Source organism: Ichthyophthirius multifiliis (assembly GCF_000220395.1).
Source record: "Ichthyophthirius multifiliis unplaced genomic scaffold scaff_1120509249630, whole genome shotgun sequence".
NCBI lineage: Eukaryota > Ciliophora > Oligohymenophorea > Hymenostomatida > Ichthyophthirius > Ichthyophthirius multifiliis.
In genome coordinates this window covers 5258-25911 of record NW_004087521.1, presented here as the reverse complement: position 1 = coordinate 25911, position 20654 = coordinate 5258, and the positions used below count along the sequence as shown (strand labels likewise).

General features: G+C 16.3%; 3 protein-coding genes across 3 annotated transcripts in view, besides 22 other annotated features; 2 read left to right on the top strand and 1 right to left on the bottom strand. All coding sequences in view use genetic code 6, as the record gives it.

Annotated features, from left to right (window-relative positions):
* Nucleotides 1-80: a microsatellite.
* The window catches only part of IMG5_018280 (hypothetical protein), a gene marked incomplete at its 3' end in the record, with an annotated part of 1599 nt that extends 1459 nt beyond the window's left edge, over nucleotides 1-140 (top strand). Inside the window, exon 2 of the mRNA XM_004039527.1 lies at nucleotides 1-140. This exon is cut by the window's left edge and continues 109 nt beyond it. Coding sequence (XP_004039575.1) covers nucleotides 1-140 — 140 coding nt within the window.
* Nucleotides 141-1096: 956 nt separating this feature from the next.
* Nucleotides 1097-1170: a microsatellite.
* Nucleotides 1171-1187: 17 nt separating this feature from the next.
* Nucleotides 1188-1235: a microsatellite.
* Nucleotides 1190-1230: a microsatellite.
* A 153-nt stretch (nucleotides 1236-1388) lies between the features above and the next one.
* Nucleotides 1389-1441: a microsatellite.
* Nucleotides 1442-1630: 189 nt separating this feature from the next.
* Nucleotides 1631-1668: a microsatellite.
* Nucleotides 1636-1674: a microsatellite.
* IMG5_018270 (ubiquitin carboxyl-terminal hydrolase family protein, putative) lies at nucleotides 1674-3205 on the top strand (the record flags this gene model as incomplete). The annotated part of the gene is made up of 5 exons (XM_004039526.1): nucleotides 1674-1980; nucleotides 2024-2156; nucleotides 2199-2387; nucleotides 2445-2765; nucleotides 2812-3205. The coding sequence occupies 5 exons, from the start codon at nucleotides 1674-1676 to the stop codon at nucleotides 3203-3205; spliced, it is 1344 nt and encodes a 447-aa protein (XP_004039574.1).
* Nucleotides 3206-5241: 2036 nt separating this feature from the next.
* Nucleotides 5242-5270: a microsatellite.
* A 4496-nt stretch (nucleotides 5271-9766) lies between these two features.
* Nucleotides 9767-9820: a microsatellite.
* A 139-nt stretch (nucleotides 9821-9959) lies between these two features.
* Nucleotides 9960-10006: a microsatellite.
* A 592-nt stretch (nucleotides 10007-10598) lies between these two features.
* Nucleotides 10599-10638: a microsatellite.
* Nucleotides 10639-11285: 647 nt separating this feature from the next.
* Nucleotides 11286-11310: a microsatellite.
* A 3380-nt stretch (nucleotides 11311-14690) lies between these two features.
* Nucleotides 14691-14734: a microsatellite.
* A 1903-nt stretch (nucleotides 14735-16637) lies between these two features.
* Nucleotides 16638-19818, bottom strand: IMG5_018260 (hypothetical protein; the record flags this gene model as incomplete). The annotated part of the gene is made up of 1 exon (XM_004039525.1): nucleotides 16638-19818. A coding segment is annotated over one exon (3180 nt), but the record flags the coding sequence as incomplete, so codon positions are not given.
* Nucleotides 16883-16914: a microsatellite.
* Nucleotides 17271-17330: a microsatellite.
* Nucleotides 17276-17358: a microsatellite.
* Nucleotides 17530-17576: a microsatellite.
* Nucleotides 19275-19332: a microsatellite.
* Nucleotide 19819: 1 nt separating the features above from the next.
* Nucleotides 19820-19855: a microsatellite.
* Nucleotides 19822-19855: a microsatellite.
* Nucleotides 19822-19857: a microsatellite.
* Nucleotides 19825-19855: a microsatellite.
* Nucleotides 19858-20654: the final 797 nt, after the last annotated feature.

Sequence of the window (20654 nt, the reverse complement as noted above, 5' to 3'; positions counted from 1 at the left end):
ATATATTATTTATAATAATAATAATATATATATATATATATATATATATATATATATATATATATATATATATATATATAATAATTATTTTTATTATTAGTAGCTAGGAAGTCTAAAGTTATTTTTACGAGATGGTTTGATAAAAATAAAGTTAGTATTTTAATGATTTATAATTTATTTAGTTATTTTGGAAATATCGAAAAAATGATGTATATGAAAGATAAGTCTTCGTGTTTAATTGAATATACTAATTAAGACTGTGCAATATTTATAAAAGAAAATCTAAATAATATTTAATTTATGGATTAAGAACTTAAGGTTTTTATAAAATATAAAAAAATAAAAATTATAAAAATAGATCTTTTATAGTAATTATGATAAAGTTTATATTAAAACACCTAGATTATCTGAATATAGCATTTATTAAAATGAGGACGGATCTGAAGAATATTTTATTTGTAATTAATTAAATTATAGATATTAATTAGAATAAAATTTATAAATTCTTAATTTTATTTGCACTCCAAATGAAAATATACTTATTTAAAATTTGCATTCAAATGCTTGTAATCATGATTTTATTTTTAAATTTTTCATTAGTTACTGTCCTTTTATTGAAATAGAGTATTATTTTTTTAACTTTAAAAATATAAATTTATATTTAAAGAGTAAATTGTCATAATAATTAATGCGTTCTTTAATTAGAAAGTAAATAAAAAGCACTTGAATTTATTGCATTTAATCATAATATAGAAATTTTTGGATAGTATTATTTTATTTTATTAATTAAAAAAATTTATTTATTTTATAATAGGAATATATCAGTTGGGTTTTATAAAAATAAAAATTCTAACAGAAAAAATATTCACGAAAAAAATGCAAATAATTGATTTAGGAATAATTGTAAATAAATAAATTGCTTATTAATTTTTTATTTTAACTTTATTTTTCTTTAAAATCTTTATGTATCTAATTTGTTTGAATTTTTTAAATATTAACAATTTTAATTAAAAATATTATAATATATTAGTTTTTTATAATTTTAATATTAGTTATAAATAATAATTATATTAGAGTATTCATATTTAAATATTAATTTATTTTATTTTTTTTTTTTTTTTTATTTTATTTTATTTTATTTTATTTTATTTTAACTTATTTTATTATATTAGATTAGATTAGATTAATTAATTTATCATTAAAATTTTTAAATTAATAATTAAGATTTTTTATTTTACAATTTTTATATTTTAATATTAAATAATCTAAACTTTGCATCTAAAGATTAATATTATAAACGATTAATTTTTAACTAATATTAACAAAACTGTTTTCTTTATTTATTTAAATAATTATATTATCTTTTTGATACTATAATAATATTTAAATTTATAAAAATTTATTTTAAGTATTTTTTAAAAAATTTCAATTTAATTATTTTAATATCATTATTTATTACAAAATAGTTTTAGTTTAATATTAATTTAAATTTTTTGTCATTCGTTTAATTTAAAATACAATTTTAATGTATTATTTTATTTCTTAAATAAATATTAATCTTCCGAAATAAAAATATTTATGTTTAAATAAAAATACTTTTAATTACAATTCTTTTATTTTTCTATCGAAAAAAATAAATAAAATAAAATAAAATAAAATAAATTAAAAAAATTATGAAAAGAAATGGATAAGAAGAAATATAATAAACATTAAAACACTCAAATATTAAAAAGAAAATAAAAAAAGAAGAACTTGATAATTTCGATTAATAAGATTTAGGCGAATTTATATAAAAATTTTAAATTGAAAATAATTTAATAAATAATAATTCTCCATCAAAATAATATCGTATTGAAAATTATGAAAACAAATATTTTTAAAAAAGAAGCCTTTCTTTTTTAAATTTGAATAATAATAATAAAAAAATTAAAGGAAAAGTAGGTCTTATTAATTTAGGAAATACATGTTATATAAATGCAGGTTTAAACTTTTTTTTTTTAATATTTAAATAATTTTTTAATAGCAATTTAATGTTTAAGCAATTTACAACCCTTGTGCGATTATATCATGTAACATAACGAAGATAAAGAAATTAATTTTAACAATAAGCTTGGGTCTTAAGGCCTTATTGTGAAAGCCTTTTCAAATTTAATAAGGTAATTTAAATTAAAATTATGATCAAAAAATTAAAATAAAAGATTAATATGGAACACAGATGAGAAATACATTAAACCAGATGAATTTTTTAAAGTATTATCCTATTGTAGTAAAGAAGTAAAAAAAATACAATAAATATTTTAATGCCTATTTATAAATTTTAGTATGCCTAAAAAAAATAATAAGATGCTTAAGAATTTATTTTATATATATTAGATAAATTACATGAAGTAAAAATTATAAATCTTTTTATATTTTATATAAAAAGCTCATATAAATAAAACTAGGATTTAAATAGAGTAACTTTAATGTAATATATACCTTAAAAGAGCATTTTAAACTTTTAAACTAATAAGAATAAGAAAACTTGCAGCAGAATCTTGGGGAGATTATCTATAATAGAACAAAAGTGTGATAGTAGATTTATTTTAAGGTTAATTAAAAAATACATTAAAATGTTTAAAATGCTAATTTATTAAATATACATTTGGACCTTTTATGTATTTAACTTTACCTTTAAAAAACAAGCCTAGTTAATAAAAGGTAACTTTGGAAGAATGTATTTAATAATTTTTAGAAACAGAAATTTTAAATAATGATAATAAATGGTATTTTTATTTATAATTAAAATATATATATTATTTTAATATAAAGGTTTTGTCCTAAATGCTAGGATTTTAATAAATCTGAACATAAAATAAATTTGTGGAAATTACCTGCAATATTAATGATTTGTTTAAAAAGATTTGAATATAGTAAGCAATCTAAGAATAAAATAAACACTTTTGTTGAATTTCCTATTACTTAATTTAGTATGGATTAATTTATTCCATAACAACTCTAAAAAGAAAAGCCTATTTATGATCTTTCTTCAGTTGTTTGTCATTATGGAACTTTAAATTATGGACATTATGTTACCTATGCAAAAAATTTTGAGAATCTTTCTTGGTATTTATTTAATGATAAACTAACTAAAAAATTAATGAAAAAGATATTCCAGGTGGGGGAGCATATATGCTCTTTTATTAAAAAAGTACTCTATAATTGATTAGAAGATAAACTATAAAAGAAAAGGTTAACTGGCCTCATAAAGTTTGAATATTTTTTCTTTATACTTTAAAGTATATCTAATATTAATATTTCTATTCTATAATATTCGAAATTTCATATATATTTATATAATTTTTTAATACACTAAATTTAATCATTAATTTTTTATGTGAAATTGTTTGAATATTTTTAATTTTTATAATAATATTTATTAAAAATAATTTATTTTTATTATGCTTGCATATATTTTTTTGTTATGCTTGTGTATAAACTTCTAGTTTCACTTTATTCTTTTAAACTTATAATATTTTGAATGCTAATTGCTTAAACAGTATTTTAATAATTTATAAAACAAATATATGATTCCTACTTTTATTGCTTTCTTTTTTAATATTCTAAGATCCATAAAACTTAGAAATTGTATGAATACATATTTTTGCTTTAACAAAAAATTATATTATTTTAATATAGTCGCTTTCATCAATATATCAGGAAATTCTTTTATTTTAAAAATAAAATTAAAAATTAAAAGCATTAATACAATTATATTAATAATTATTTAAAAATAATAAAATAGAATCCTTCTCATATAATTAATTTATTGCATACTTATCAATTTTTTAATAAACAGGTGTTTTTCTGGAATAATTATAAAATTATTTTATATAAACTAATTTTATAAATTATTTGAGAATTTATTTCTGACATTTTTAATAACAATTTATTTTTTATTATATTTAATTTTCGTTTATTTATATAAAGAATATTTGTTTATTTTATTTGTATTTTAAATTAAAATAAACAATAATCATTCTTATATAAAATCATTTTTAACATATAAAACTTTAAATTATTTTTATATTTATAAGAATTTACTTATAATATAGTAAAATTTCTTTAATGAAATAAATAAAATATTTATTTTATTTTTTAATATTATTTTTTTGGAAATTTTTTTAATTAATTTATTTATTCATGTAAAATAAATTTCAAATTGATACATTCTAAAATTATATCCTCATATCTCATTAATTAAAATTTTATTTCTCTTCCTTTTCTCTCCTCTCTGACTTTTTTTAAAAAAAGACCTTATATTTTTTTTAGATATGTGAAAATATTTTATCTCTTTAAGGGAATAAAATTAAATAACATATAAAATTAAAGCATATTTTTTTTTTATTCTATATTTTAATATAGATATCTTAACACCATACTCCATATATTTTAAAGTTATTTTTATAACATATATAAAATAAATAAATTTTTATTAAAACAAGGAATGAATGAATGCATATAAAAAATATTAATTTTTTTTTTTTAATAAAAATATTTCACTATATTTATTTTAATTTTGAAAAAATTCCATTTATTATATTTATTTTATGTTTTTTTAATCTCATTAGTTGAAACTCACTCCCTATAATTATCGAAAAATATATATATATATATATATTTTTTTTTTTTGGAAGAATTTATTTTTAATCTTTATACTAATGAATTTATATTAAATTTATATCCAAAAATAAAAATCATTTATAAAAATTTACTTTGAAAATTATTAATAATAATTTCAGCATGAATATTATTTTGTAGTAAATATATTGTCACATTTTTATCGGACGATTCTTTTATATTTTTTATATAAACTAATGAATTAGGTAAATTAAGGAATATTCGAATATATATAACTTATCAATACATATTACATTTTTTGTAAATATATAATAAACATTAACTGAAAATTAATATTTAATATTAATAAAAAATTAAAGACAAACACTTATATTTTTTTGTATTACTTGTAAATATTTTGATAATATAATTTATAATTTAAATAGATTTTAGTATATCTAATGTTATAAAGCTTATAAAGAAATATATATTCATGATGAAAAATCATAATTTTAAAATTAAAATAATATTAAAAGAAATATATAATTAGATATAATATTTAGAATAATATATATATAGAAGAAATTTTATTACAAGATAATATATATTTAATTTATAAAATCCTTTATTAAAACATAAAATAAAAATAATTAAAAAAAATATTAAAAAAATAAAAATTTAAGGAAAAAATTATATGATTTTCGGTGTAAGACATGGGGAAAGGGCTGATATATATTCAAGAAGAAGTCAAGAATTCAGATCTATAGAAATAAAAAGTGATCCACATATTTCCAAATTAGGTATAAAATAAGCATAATAAACAGGAAAATACATATAGGAAAAAATCGATGAATATAGAAAAGTAAATAATTTAGATGATGATATAACTATTATAATTATTTCTTCTCCATTTTTAAGAACATTACAAACAGCATATTATATAGCAAAAAACTTAAAATCAGTGTATGAAAATAGTATTTTTGTTCAGTATGAATTTTCAGAAATTTTAAATATGCATTAATTTTCATAGTGTCCTTTAGATAAGTTATATATTAAATAAAAAGATATATCTAAATATATTGATATTAATGAATTTTAGTTAAAAAACAATCTTTTTGAATCTTATAAAGATATTAAGTTTCCGGAAACCACATAAAAAACTGATTAGAGAGTTGAACAAGCAATGAAAAATTTAATAAACTTTTATTATGATAATTTTGATACTAAAAAATATACTATTATTTATATTACTCATTAATATATTTTATAAAGTACTGTATTTTTTTTAGCTAATGATGAAAACTAAGTAAAATAAAATTATGGTTACTGTTCTGTTGTTCAAACAATATTTTAAGATAAAGATAATTTCGAAATAAAAGAAAATGGAAGTAATTAACATATTAAATTATGAATTTAATTGATTTGTAAATGGTATATGTATTTTAGTTTTTTAAAATATTACTTGTTCATATTTTTTTTTTCATTTTTTATTTAATTTGTTTAAATTAAAAAAAATGGCCACCCATTATCCATTTTTTCTCATATTTTTTTTGTTTATTGGCTATTTTAAAATAATTAAATAAAAAATTAAAGCTATATGAAAAAACAACATATATTCTTTTTTAATTTGTTATTTGAGAAGATTTATAAATTTTTTATTAATATTATCCTTTCAATCCTTCAAAATTTTATGGTGCCGAAAATTATTTAATCTAATATACTCTAAATTCTTATTTATTAAGGATTTTGATTTAGACTTTTAATATTTTTTGGGTTTAAAATAAGTATGTCGATCCTTTCTTTTTTAATCAATTAAGGTTTTTTATATATAATTTGAGAAAAAATTCTAAAATAAAGCCTTTTGGGGCCATTTAATACTGATTAATGATTGGGCCTTAATAAAAAATTATTTTTGTAAAATTTAGATTATTAAATAAAAAATAATTGATAATAAAAAAATATAATTAATTAAAAGAGATGTTTTTTAAAAAAATATTTTTTAATCAAATTTTCTTAAAATAAAATAAACTATTAATGTTATTAATTGGTAAATTTTATATCCTTTTTATTTTAATAAGTTTAATTCTATTAGGTTATCTTTATGTTAAAAAAAAATATAATTTTATATTATTAAATAAAAGTTTCATTATTTTTTATTTTATTTATCAATCGTTTAAATTTATTATAAATCAATTCATAATATTTTAATGTCATTTAGTTAATTTAATTTTACTTACAAATTTCGATTTTATATCTTTTATTTTAAATTTGTTTATAATATTTAAAAATTAAAAAAATAAGTAATGCTTATTAAGCAAACAGTAATAAATTCGCCAAAATAAATATAGCCAGAAAAATAACTTTTAAGACCTATTAAATATTCTAAAGGCTAAAAAAGTATTTAGTCAAATGCAAATTAAAAAGAACCCCATAATCCAGAAAATATAAAAATTTAATCAAATCCTACAATAAAAGAATAAAATTTGGAAACTGAAAACGCATAAATATTAATGACTCAAAATGTTTAAGAAAGTAATGTTTTAAAGACAATTGTATTAGAAAAGGATGAATATTTTGATAAAAATACCGGTTTCGAAGATGCTAGAAAAACAAAATCTTATTTTGGAAGATATTTATTAATAGATTAGGCAGTTTCTACCTTTTCATTTCTTACTGTAATTATTACAGTTATTAATTATGATTTAGAATATAAAGATAGAAAGTATAGCATAGCAAATGCAATGTTATGGATTACTACAATACTAACTATAGGAATGTTAATACTTACAGTTGTTCGATATCAAGCAAAAATAAGTAAAAAAATAAATATAATTTTTTTCGAAATAAAAAAAGCATGGCTTAAAACAAGAAAAGTGATTTCAGAAAAATAAAATATATTATCTCGTATATATTTTATCCCTTTGATTTTAGAATTATTAATAAATGCAGCTCATCCTATGCCCTGGACTAGAAATATAAAAATATATTTTGTAAATGAACCAAGTAATAATTAAGATGTAATATAATATGGATATAATATTTTATATTATATAAATTAAACTAAACAATATATATATATATATAAAAAAAAAAAGTTTTATTATAATTTAAATGAAATATTAACTTTAATTATGTTACTTAGAGTGTTGTTAATTATAAGAACATTATTAATGATGTCTGAATGGTATAATAATAGAACATAAAGGGTATGTAATATGTATGCATGTGAAGCTAATTATCTGTATGTAGTAAAATGCATAATGAAAACATATCCGTATTTTTTGATTATTTCTGCAATGACTATTTCTATATTTATATTTGCTTTTGCAATAAAAATTTGCGAATCTCCTTTAGTCAGAGGGGATGTAGAACCTAAGAATTTTTATAATTTTTTTAGTAGTATGTGGAATATTGTTGTTACTATGACAACTGTTGGATATGGTGATTTATCAGCTAAAACGCATTTGGGACGATTTGTTATTTTTATTGTTTGTATATGGGGAGTTTTTATTGTTTCTATGATGGTTATTACACTTAATAATACTTTAGAAACTAATAGCTTAGAAAACAAAGCGATTGCTGTGTTGGACAGATTGTAATTGAAAGGAAAAATGTAAGAAAATGCAGGATAGATAATTTAATCGCTTTTGAAAATCAAAATTGCCTAAAAGAAAGGCACTTATTAAGGAAATTAGAAAAAAAATATTAAACTTAAACTAAGTAAATCCCTTAATGAATTTAAAATAGCATAAAGATAATATAGAAGTATTTCTGATGAAAATATTTCCGAAGAAATGGTTTTTTTTAATTTTATTTATATTTGATATTTTTTTAGGGAAGATAATTTGATTACATAAGAAATGATTTTAGAAATTTATTTGAAAAATAAGATATGCTTTTATAAAATAATATTAAAATTTTAGAATTTTTAAAGGCTGATTAAAAAGAAATTAATTACTTTAATTCTATTATGAAAAGGAGTTAAAATAAAACGGAAGATAATAATATTTAATAATTTAAGGCATTATAATAATCAAATGGATTAATAAATATAGAAAAGAATTAGTAATAAAATCAAGATTATAATAATATTTTATTAAGTTGAGAAATTAATAAAATATTAAATATAATCTTTTAATTTTTTATATATTAAAATGCCTTTTTTTATTTTTCTTTTAAGTTTACTTTTTTATTTTTATTTTTTTTAATATAAAAAAGATAAAAGTAAAAATTATACTTATATAATTAATAATTTTTTTTTGTTTATAAAAAAAAATATAAATTTATTTTTCTTTTTTAATTTTTAAAAAATAAATTATTAATAATAAAAATATCTATAATTATACCCGTATTTATATTTTTAAAAAGCCTAAAAAATAAAAATGCAACCTAATAAAAACACTATATAACTAATTTCTAAAAAGAAAAACAAAAAAATTTAATAAACTGCAGATAATTCATCTTCAGAAAATATCAATTAAAGTCCAATAACGCGAATAACTGCTGAAAAAGTAATATTAGAATTCAAGAATTACTTAAATGATAATTTTAAAAAAAATAAAGCAAATTAGCATGTAAATAAAATTATTCATTACCATCTTTAGCACACATTTTTTGCAAGATATGCAGCTCCTTTATTACTTCATTAATATTAAGATTAATTAAACTAAAATATATAAATAATATAAAATTAACAAAGTAAAATACAAGGTTTATATATGACAATAAAATAAATAAATAACGATATAATTAACAGTAATAACTAAAACTAAAAAATAAAAAGTATGGATGTTTTAGAAGCTTATTTAAATAAACTAAGCAATTAATGTCTATTAGAATAGTTTTTGGAAGTTTTAATATATATTTTATTTAGAGAAGCTCCCTATTAAATTCCTTTAGAATTAAATGAAAGAAAAAAAAATCTTTTTCATTATGTTTCTCCTATTATTGCTTTTTTAGTTATTTTTTATATACATGTTGATTAAAAGCCAATCACCTTAGATGATTTAGTCACCAGATCGGGACTTAAATTGGTTTTTAAAAATGCTAAAATAACTTCTTAATAAAATTAGGACGAATAAGAAGGGCAAGAAGATGGAAGTAATTGTGAAAAATAAAACAAAGAATAAGATCTTAATTAAAATTATTGTAATTATGAAGAAGAAATTAATAATTTTTAAAATAATAATTTATAAAATGAAGAACTTTAGTAAAATAATAAATAAGATACTTAATTTTGTTGATTTTCTTTTTAAAACTCAATTTATTTTAATAGTTTTTTATTTTTTAAAGTTGTAAATTTATATTTTAGAAATAGATAATTTAAATATAATATTAATTTTATAATAATTTGATTTTAATTATAAATATATTTATAATATTTTAAAATTATAATTTATAATTATATAAGTTTACTTTATTTTAAATAAAGCAAATTCCTTCCAATTCAAACATTGTTCAAATTCAAATTTAAAAATGATAATTATTAAATATAATATATTATATTATATATATTTTTTTCATTAAAAAAATTAACTTTTATTTATTTTCTATAAAATAAAATATAATTAAAAAATTAATTTTAATATCAATATTAAATAAATGTTTAATGTGAAAGTTTTGTAAATTAAATAATTATTATTATATTAATCATCATTAAAATATTTAATTTATATTTATTCAAATTTTTATAGTGTATTTTAATTTTATTTTTATTTTAATTATAATATAAAAATGTTTTTTAAAACTTATTGCTATTTTAATACTTTAAAATGATCTTTGATATTTCTTAACATGGTAAACGTACTAAGTTTTTATCGCTCAAAAAATTTTAAGCAAATGCTTGAAATTAATTGATTCTTTAGAATAATAGATATAATTTTATAAATTACTTTTTTATATTAATAAGTTAAATAGTTTTTTGAAAATAAACAAAAAATATAATTTAAATAAAATACTCAAAATTAAATAATTAAAAATTGGTTAAACTTAAATTAAACAACCTTAATATTTATTTTGAAACCTTAAATATTTTTTTGATATTTGAGTGAAGTTTTAAAAAATTTATATTAATGAAATTAAATATATATTAAAATATGTTGATATTGTATATATATACGTATTTTAAATTAAAATTTAATCAATAAGTGATATTTATTTTAAAAGAATCATTTAAGATATAAACAAAATTATTAAAAAACACAAACACATTATATAAAAATAAAAAATTGAGTAAAAAAAAAAATTAACAATAAAAATACTGTAAATAGTTATTTTTATATAAAAAATATTTCATCTAAATTTTAATATATTTGAGCTTCTTTTTGTATTATTATTATTAGCTTTAATAGCATCAAAATTTAGTTAAAAGTTTCCTAAAATAATTTAAGGATCATCTTCATTTTCAATAAAAAGTAATTTTTTTTATAAACTTTTTATTTCAATTAAATCTACATCTTTCTTTACAAATTTTTTATTTTTTTAATTGTTCACTAAAGGTGAATCTTATTTTTATGGATTAGTTGGCGTGTTAAATATGTTAGTTATTTCTACGATTTTAGATTCTTTGTTTTTATTATTCATAAATAAAATTAATCTATTTTTTTTTAAATCTAATGTTTATTTTATCTTTTTTTTTGCAAAAAAAAATTATTAAAAACAAACAAAAAGAAACTAAAAAATAATAATAATTTTTATTATTAATTTTTATTAAAAAAAAATTATTAGAATATTTTTATTTTGAATTTTATATTTATATATTTTTATATAAAATTTTTTTATATGATTAATACATAATTTATTATTTTAGTGTTTTTATTAAAAAAAAGTTTTAATATTAATATATAATTAGAAATATCTATTATAATTTAGTTTATTGAATTTATATTTATTTAATTATTGAATTATACTATGCAATATAATAATTTTTTATAAATAATTTATTTTAACAAATTCCAAAATTTTTAAAAAATACTAATAGATACATTTATATTTAATATATTATAAAAATAATTTTATATAAATAAAATTTTTAATTATTTATTTGTACAAATTTAAAGAAAAATACAAATACAGTTTTTTAAATAAATGTAGTAAAAGTTAAAGCCTAAAAAGCAAAATTTAAAAGATGATAGTTAAAAGTATGATAAATAATTTAAAAACAAATTAAAATTTTAATTTTTAAATTTTAAATAAATTTAAAATATGTAAAATAGCTGATTGTAAATAATTTTTATTCTATAATTAAATAATATAAGAAAAATTGTTATTAATTATCATAATATATAATGTGATTTTATATGATATATGTTTTAAAAAAATAAAATAGAAAATATGATAAAATCGTTTTTTATATATTTTTAAAACAAAGGAAAGTTTTCACGTGTTTTAATCCAGCTTAATAATATCTTAATTTTTTTCTAACGTAATAACTGTGATCGAAATTTTTAACGATTTGCATAAATTATAACATGTAAAAGTGTATTTTAAATTAAAATACATAATCATAAACTATACATTAATTATTTAAATAAATTACCTTAATTTTTATTAATATTTTAAAAATTCATAATTTGAAAAAAAAAAATATAAAATACTTAAAACAAAACAAAAATGGTCTTTTTCTTTTTCATTTATTCGCTATTTTTAAATTTGCCCCTTTATTATTATAATTATTTTTATTTATAATATAAATTTTATTAAAAAAAAAAAAATAATTTTAATAAATAAAAATGTTTGATATTAAGATATACATATAAAATCTTATATGTTAAATATTTATTTATATATCAAAAAATATTAGTTTAAATAGACTCTTTTTTTTTTTAACATTTCTTTATTTAGTTTTCTATTAATATATATTTTTTTTATATAATTTAAAAATAAAATTTTAAATCATAGCAAAGTATAATTATAATAAAATTTATTGAATTTATTTATTTCATAATAAAAATATTTTTTTAATGGAGTTTAATTAAAAATTATATTAAGCTGCATAAGTTAATGATTAATATTTAGAAAATATTGTTTATTAGTTCGCTAACTCAATGTGTATTAATATTAATATACTTAATAATAATTAAAATTGTTATTTTAATATAGCAAAAGACAAAATCATTGATTCATTAAACAATATTTAATAAAGCTACAAAAATAAAGAAAATGATTTAAAGATATAAAATTATAATTAAAAAATATAATAATTAGCTAATAATAGTATAATAAATATTTATTAATTATTAATAACATTTTATTAAAATAGCTAATCAAATTAATACAATTTTGAAAGAAAAAATCGATGAGATTAATATAAAACTTGTAAAATTATAATAAAAGCTTTTATTTAAAAAAATAATAGATAAAATCTGATAAATATTTATAATAAAAGTGTAATGAGTTAAAAGATTTAAAAGATGAAAATCTATAACATTACAAAGAACAAAAATCAAAAATAGACTAAGAATTTAGAAAAAAATTATTATAATTATGAAAACGTAAATTGATTAATGCATTATTAATATCGTAATGCAAAAGTAATTTATATATTAAATATTTTAAAATTAAAAAAAAATATATATATTAATAGTCATACTTTACAACATTATATAATTTTTTTATTTCATATTCGTGTTTATTATTAGAAATATTTTAATTGATTTAGAAAAAAAAATTCAATTTAATATTTTAATATTAAATATATAAATTCTAAATGAATCTTTATATTTGTTTGATTATTATTAAAAATATAATATGATTATTGTAAAAAATAATGCACTGTACTACTAAATTTTAATATTATTAAGTTTTATTTAAAATAAAAACAAACATATTTTTTTATAAATAATACTAATATATTTAATTTAAATATACTTCATTCTTATATAAAGATATTATTTAAAATTAAATTGTATATTAAACATAAAATATTTATGAAAGATAATAATATTAATTTCAATACTAAATATTGTTAAAAATAAATTTCTTTTTAATATAATAGAAAAATAAAAAATTCTAATTGATATCATATTATATATATAATTAATTTTATAAAAAAATTCAATTTTTGTTAGCAAGATCAAGTTTCTTATTTAAAATTGCTTCTCTCATTCTTGTAACGTCTTTTGAACCAGGATAATCACTAGCTTTTAAGCTAATGTTTTCAACTACTTTTTCCCAAGAATTTTTCTATAAAATAAATAATTTTTTCCTAAATATTTATAAAGTTTTTATATATTTTACATATGCTTTATTTTTTCTTGATTCTGTTAATACTTCTTCTTCTTATTAGTTCGCTTATTTTTTTTTACTTATTTAAATTTCTCTTTCACTTATTTTTTTTTAAACATTAAATATAAATATATTATTTCCTATTGAAAATAAAATTTATTAATATTTTTTATACTTTTTCCAATTTTCAAGATATTATTTTGAGGCTTAAATTTTTTGTTATTTTTTTTAAACCTCTTCGTTTTGCTTTTGTATTAATAAATTTGTTCTTTCTGATTCTAATTCTTAAAGTTTTTATCTTCTTAAATCTTACTCAGTTAACTATTTTTTAAAAATAATTTAATATATAAATTATATAACTAATATTTATATGACTTATTAAGGAGTTTGTTGATAATCAGGATAATATTATTATTATTATTGTTGTTGACTATCATCATATTCAGCTTTTATTTTAAGTATAATTTAAAAATATTATATAATTATTTACCTTCTTAGAATTATTATTATTAAGGTTATTAATCCATTAATTCATCTTAATTTCCTTAAGAAAGTTAATTTTATTATGCTTAATAAATTTATTTTTTAAATTTATTTATATTGACTGCATTTATTTTTATATAAATAAATATACATACGTTATGAGTTATCGTTATCGTTATCGTTCCCAAAAAAGTCATCTTCCATTTTAGAAAAGAAAAAAAATTATATTTAATTTTTTAAAAATATAAAAATAAATTAAAAAGAAAGGTAAGTAAATCTTTTTTAATTTATTTTATATAAATAAATTTAAAAATAATTTATTTTGGATAAATAAAATAGGAAAGAATAGATAATTAAATTTATAAAAATTTAAATAATAAATAAATAATATATATATATGTAAATATATATTTATATATTAATATATTTTTTTTAAAATGTGTTTGCTTATTAATTACAAAATATCAAAAAATAAACAAACAGTTACATAATAAATTCATTTATTAATTTAATATACCATGTTTTATAAGCCAGAATTTTACTCTTTTTTCTTTGTAAATAATAGCGTTAGGCATATACATTTTGTAAACATTTCTAAAATATTTAAATTCTTTATTAAGTTTTCCAATAAGAAAATACTCACTAAGAATTAAATAAATTAAAATGAAAGCAAAAATTATGCAACCAATAAAAACGGCACTTAAATTAATACATTAATTTATATAAATATTAATATCAGAATCCCATTATTCCATAAGATAGAACTGAAAAATATCCTAATAGAATTTTCCTCTTGATAAATCATAAATTTCTAAAGGTGATATATCTTATTTTCTAATTTCTGAAAGTTTCTCAATTAACTTGATACTAAATCTAAAATTTAAATTTGTAAGACCCTAATTTAATGCATTTTATATAATAATATAACATTCTCTTATTTCATTTTCTTAAATTAGAAGTTTGTCTTTGTAAATTTGACATGGATTACCAAAATAAATTTGTTGGTAGGCTTAATCGAAATTTTCTAAAGAACTAACAGTTAAATAATTATCCCATTTAATTTTTTAATACTCACTTATTTTATCTACAAATTTTTCTTGCAAATTTTCTTTATAATATTTTGCATCTAACAATTATTCTTTCGCTGCTATTAACATTATTGTATTATATGCTAAAGGCTGAGAGAAGGTTTTCATATTTTAAAGAATTAACTGCATACTATCTACTGTTTATTTAATGAAAAAAAGAAAGAGAAAACTCAAAAGTATTAAAATTGAAATAAAAAAGGAATAAGTAGTTAACGATTATAATTTAATTGATTTTAAAAAAATACCATTTTAAATTTTTTTAATCTTTTTACTTGCATTTGTATCTAATGATTCTTCTAAATTTAATTTGGATGTTCTTTTTATTTGTTATTTATAATTCTATTAGATATATATCTCTTTCTGAAAATCTAATTGTTTAGATATTTAATCGTCTTTTTATACTAAATATGTAAACTACTCACTTAGTAGTTAATTATACTTTCTTATTTTTGTTATATCATAATGATTTATATCAGGAAATGCAGAAATAATTACTTGGAAACTATTACATACTACTAATATTAGCTTTAATAATATAAAAAAAGAACTAAATATTAATACACTTTCTATAATTAATATCATATATAAAAAATCTTCAATTGTTTAGGTTTTCTCATATATTTATTTTGATAACTGTTATTGGGAATTTTCTAAACTATTATGAATGTGAGGAAATATGTTATTTCTATTTTATTTATTTTTATATATATTTTATATTAAATAATAACCTTAAAAACTAAGCTTCATTATCTTGTAAATCCACATATTTTAAATCGTCTTTTTAAGCTTAATTTAAATAGAAATGCATATTGTAAATATATTTTTAAAGCATATCAAAGTTATCTAATGAAAAAATATACTTATTTTATTTTTCTTTTATTTAATTTTTTAGTATATTTTTATCTACTAATTAATAATTTGTTATTGATGGATCGAAAAATATATTTTTTATATCATTATTTAGATTAAATTGCTCTAAATATTTACTTAAATTAATAAATTAGTCATTTTAAAATTTTTAATAATTATTTTTTGTTTAAAATTCCGTATTTTATAATATATCTTGCGAAAATATATTCTTATTTAATAATATTTAATCTAGAACATTATTATAACCATTAAGTACTTTTATTGAAAGCTAATTTAAATCCATAATTCTATTTGCCTTTATATATAATAATATAATTTTAATAATTTAACTAATGATAAATAAATTTTAAAATAATATTAATATTTACTTATTCATTAATTTATGAAAATTATTAATTTGAAAAAACAAGAAAAGTTACTAAGTTAATAATTAGAATAGCAAAAAGAGAACAATCTAATAAAAACTTTAATACTCGTAATAGATGAAGGATTTTTTTTAGGTTTAAAATTATCTTCTTTAATAAAAATATTATCACTCCAATTAAGTGAATAAGTAACTTATCCTTATTTATTATTAAAATCTTTTTATAAATTATTGGGATTCAGATTACCAAATTATTACTATTAAGTTAAATTATATTAAGATTAATATCCTAACTAGCTAATATTAATTGAATCATATTATATATTTTTTTAAATTTATTTTCCAGTTTTTTGTGAATTAATAAAAGAATTTTTAATTTATGAATTATCAATTAATTTATTATTACATTCTAAAATTTATTTTTATATTTTTTATTATTCTATATATGATTTTGTAATATTGATTTCCTCCAGACTTACAATTTTGAGAATCCCAGTACGTTCATTACCAACTTTTTTGAATTTTGCACTACAAATAAATTTGATTTGTTTGAAATTTTTTCTTCGTACATATAAAGAATAAACATCCTTAATAACTTAATAAAGAATATTATCGCGTTTAGAAATATTTTAATCATAAAAATTATTATTATTATTATTAATTATTATTATTATTATTATTATTATTATTATTATATTATTTTCATATATTTTTTCAAATTATTATTTTTCCTTTATTTTTTTTTAATTTTCTTCATTTTAATGTAACCTATTTATACACATATAATAATAGTTTTTCATTAATTAGTCAATTTGTACAGGAATTTTAGCTATAAATTTTAATTGTTCTCCTTACTCAAGTCTTTCATCTTTATTTTTACTATTATATTCTATTTCATCTTAATTTTCTTCATAATTTTCTTCATAATTTTCATCCTAATATTCTTCTCGTTAAGATTATTTTTCCTTTGATTATTCATCTTCCTCTAGTAATTCTGCTAGGCTTTTATTCTTTTCTTAAAATTTTATGACTATTTACTTTTTTTTAATATCATGATTAGAATTATCTACTTAATATTATAATTATTCTTATATTTCCATAACTGAGTTTTCACATATTGAAGAAACAGAATTTTCATATAAATAGCTTTTTTATTAATTTCCTTTTTTTTTGTTTAATGGTGAAATTATATTACTAGACATTGTATTTACCAATTTATAACTTTCGTCTAAATGTTAATTATTATTTTAAGAATCTATTTATGTTATAAATTCAAGTGGTTCAGTTTTTAAAGATTGATCTTAATTTATATTTTATGAAGAAGATATAGGGGAAGACATTAAATTTGAAGAATTTTTTTAGTGTTTTTAAGCTATTTTCTTTATTTTTTTTATAGCCTGATTTTCGTTTATATAATTTAATTATTCTGTGACTTCTATAGATAATTATTTTTTAGGCATATTTATGAGTTTTTTATTATTTTCTGTATTGTTTTAAAATATATTCTAAAGAATGTCTTTTTTTGAAGAAAAATAACCAAAAAGATTCATGTCTTCTTCCGTAACAAACTTGTGGAATTTCGAAAATTTAAGTAACCTAGGAATAATCAAAAAAAGACTTAAAGAAAGACCTTCGCTTATTTTTTTATAATTAACACCATTTACAGATTTCATATATTTATCTGGATTAATATTAAAAACTTCAAAAAGCTTTTTAGACATAGCATCGATTTCCCAATCTTCATTAAAAATTATAAAATTAACATTTTTATGAGCATTATATTATATAGGACGGATTAAAGCTAAATATTCAGCATTTCCTTAATAGGAAATAAGTTACTTAACAAATTTATAACCTTCAAACAAATAACCTTATTTTGTTAAACAAAATACTTTTTTTTAAGAATATAGAGCTTTTTTTTTTCCAGTTTCGTTATATTTTCGTAAATATTAAGGATGAGATATTGCATATGAACGAGGCATTAAATTTGACAAAAACATTTGGTTTACGATTTCCTCTTTTTCATATCCGAATGTAGTTATTACAGGTTTATTTACCGATTTTATTATTGCTTAAGGATCAGATGTGGAACGAAAAATACATGATTTATTATCGAACGCTACTCCTAATTTTTTAATGTTTATTTTTTCTAAATTTTCATTAGTTTTTAATTTTGTGACTGATAAAATATCTTCTTCGTCGTTTTCTTAAATTATTTCTTCACTAAAAATATCAAATTCATTTGTTTGAAGGCCTTGAAATTTTTCAAGGAGTTAAACTTTTATTTTCTTGTTGAGGATATATAAGATATACCAGGCATAATAAAATTTCCATTTCTTTCGTAATTCTAAATAAGGGCTTACATCTTTCCATAATTTTTAGATGGTTTTGAAGTTTTTAGTTAATACGAGGCTTGCTTTTTCATTTATTTCTTGCAAATTTATAGAAGATCTTTCTAATAATTACCAAAAGGAAATGTTATGATTAATTATTTGATTTATTTTTTCCTTTATTAAATCTATATTTTATTCAACTGTTATTACTGATTCTATCTCTAGTTTGCCTTTGTAAGATAAATAGTTTTATTTTTTATTTTGTTTCAAGATTATTTTTTGCAATCTAAAAAGACGATATCTATCAGAAAGAGAAAGATATTTATTTTTAAGAAGTATAATTTATTTTAACGAAAGAATTTAATTTTAAAATTTAAAAAATAGGAATTCCCCATAATCTATAAGTACAGAGTACTCTTTTGGATTTTTTTAAATGTAAGTTTCAAGCCATTACTTTATTAAAAATTTTGCAAACGTTGAATTATTTGTAGAGTTAAATGCTTTATCTGTTGATATTTACTTTAATTTTTTTGAATCAAATATTAATTTTTGTCTACAAAAACATACTTTTTCATCTGTAAAAGTACATTATTAAATATGCTAATGTAAAAGACCTTTAAAATAATTATCACTAAACAAATAAGGAGAATAAGAGTATGAAATGTCTAAAAGGTTTTGTAGGTAATATATTTTTATTTTTAGTTTATCTAAATTGCATTTTTCTACTGAATTAAGGTTTAATTATTTCAATTATATATAATTTTAAAGTTTTTTTGATATTATAATGAAAAATATTATACAAGGAATTGTAAATATTAATGCTTTTTCTTAATTTTTTTATATTATATTTAAAACTCTATTTTTTTTTTTTTATTTTTTTTTTATTTTTTTTTATATACCTAACAGTTTCATCTAAAATAAAACTAAAAGATATAGCAAAAAATCCAATAATAAAATATTACATTAGTTCTTTATTTTATTAATTTTTGAATGCAAATAATCCTAAACCAAAACAAAAAACATTCAATAAGTAAGCACTTTATAAAAAGCAAAAAGAAATAAAAAATAAAAAATAATAATAAGAATTGAATCTTAGACATAAAAAAAAACAAATTGAAATTCTAAGAAAGTTAAAAATAAATAGAGATATAGCATTATCTCCTGAAAGTTTGTCTTTTTTTATTTGGTTATTAGGGTTGTTTAAAAAAATATTTAAATAAAAAAAATTAATAAAAGCAAGTACAATTCCAAAAATAGATGATATGCCATAAAAATAAGAAAACTTTACTATTGATGTTAAAGGAGAAAGCAATATAGCCAATAAAGGAAAAAATAATACCCATATATAAATTGAAGTTAAATTCATAAACCATTTAGCAAAAAAAATTTCCTTGTTTTTTCATATGGATGATATATTTTATATAAAAAGGAAATCCAAAATAGCATAAATATTATAGTAAAATAACCTATTGATATAAAATATATAATTATAAATATGGTTTCGCTGAAATATTATATAAGATAAATAATGTCTAAGTATTTTATTATGTCTAAAAATTAATTTAAGTTTCCTTGTATTCCTTAGTATTATAAGGATATTAAGTCTCGATATGTGCGATAAAGAGATATATAAAGAATTATAAATGCTATGGATATTAAAAAGTATGATTTCTCTTAAGATGTTTTTTGTAG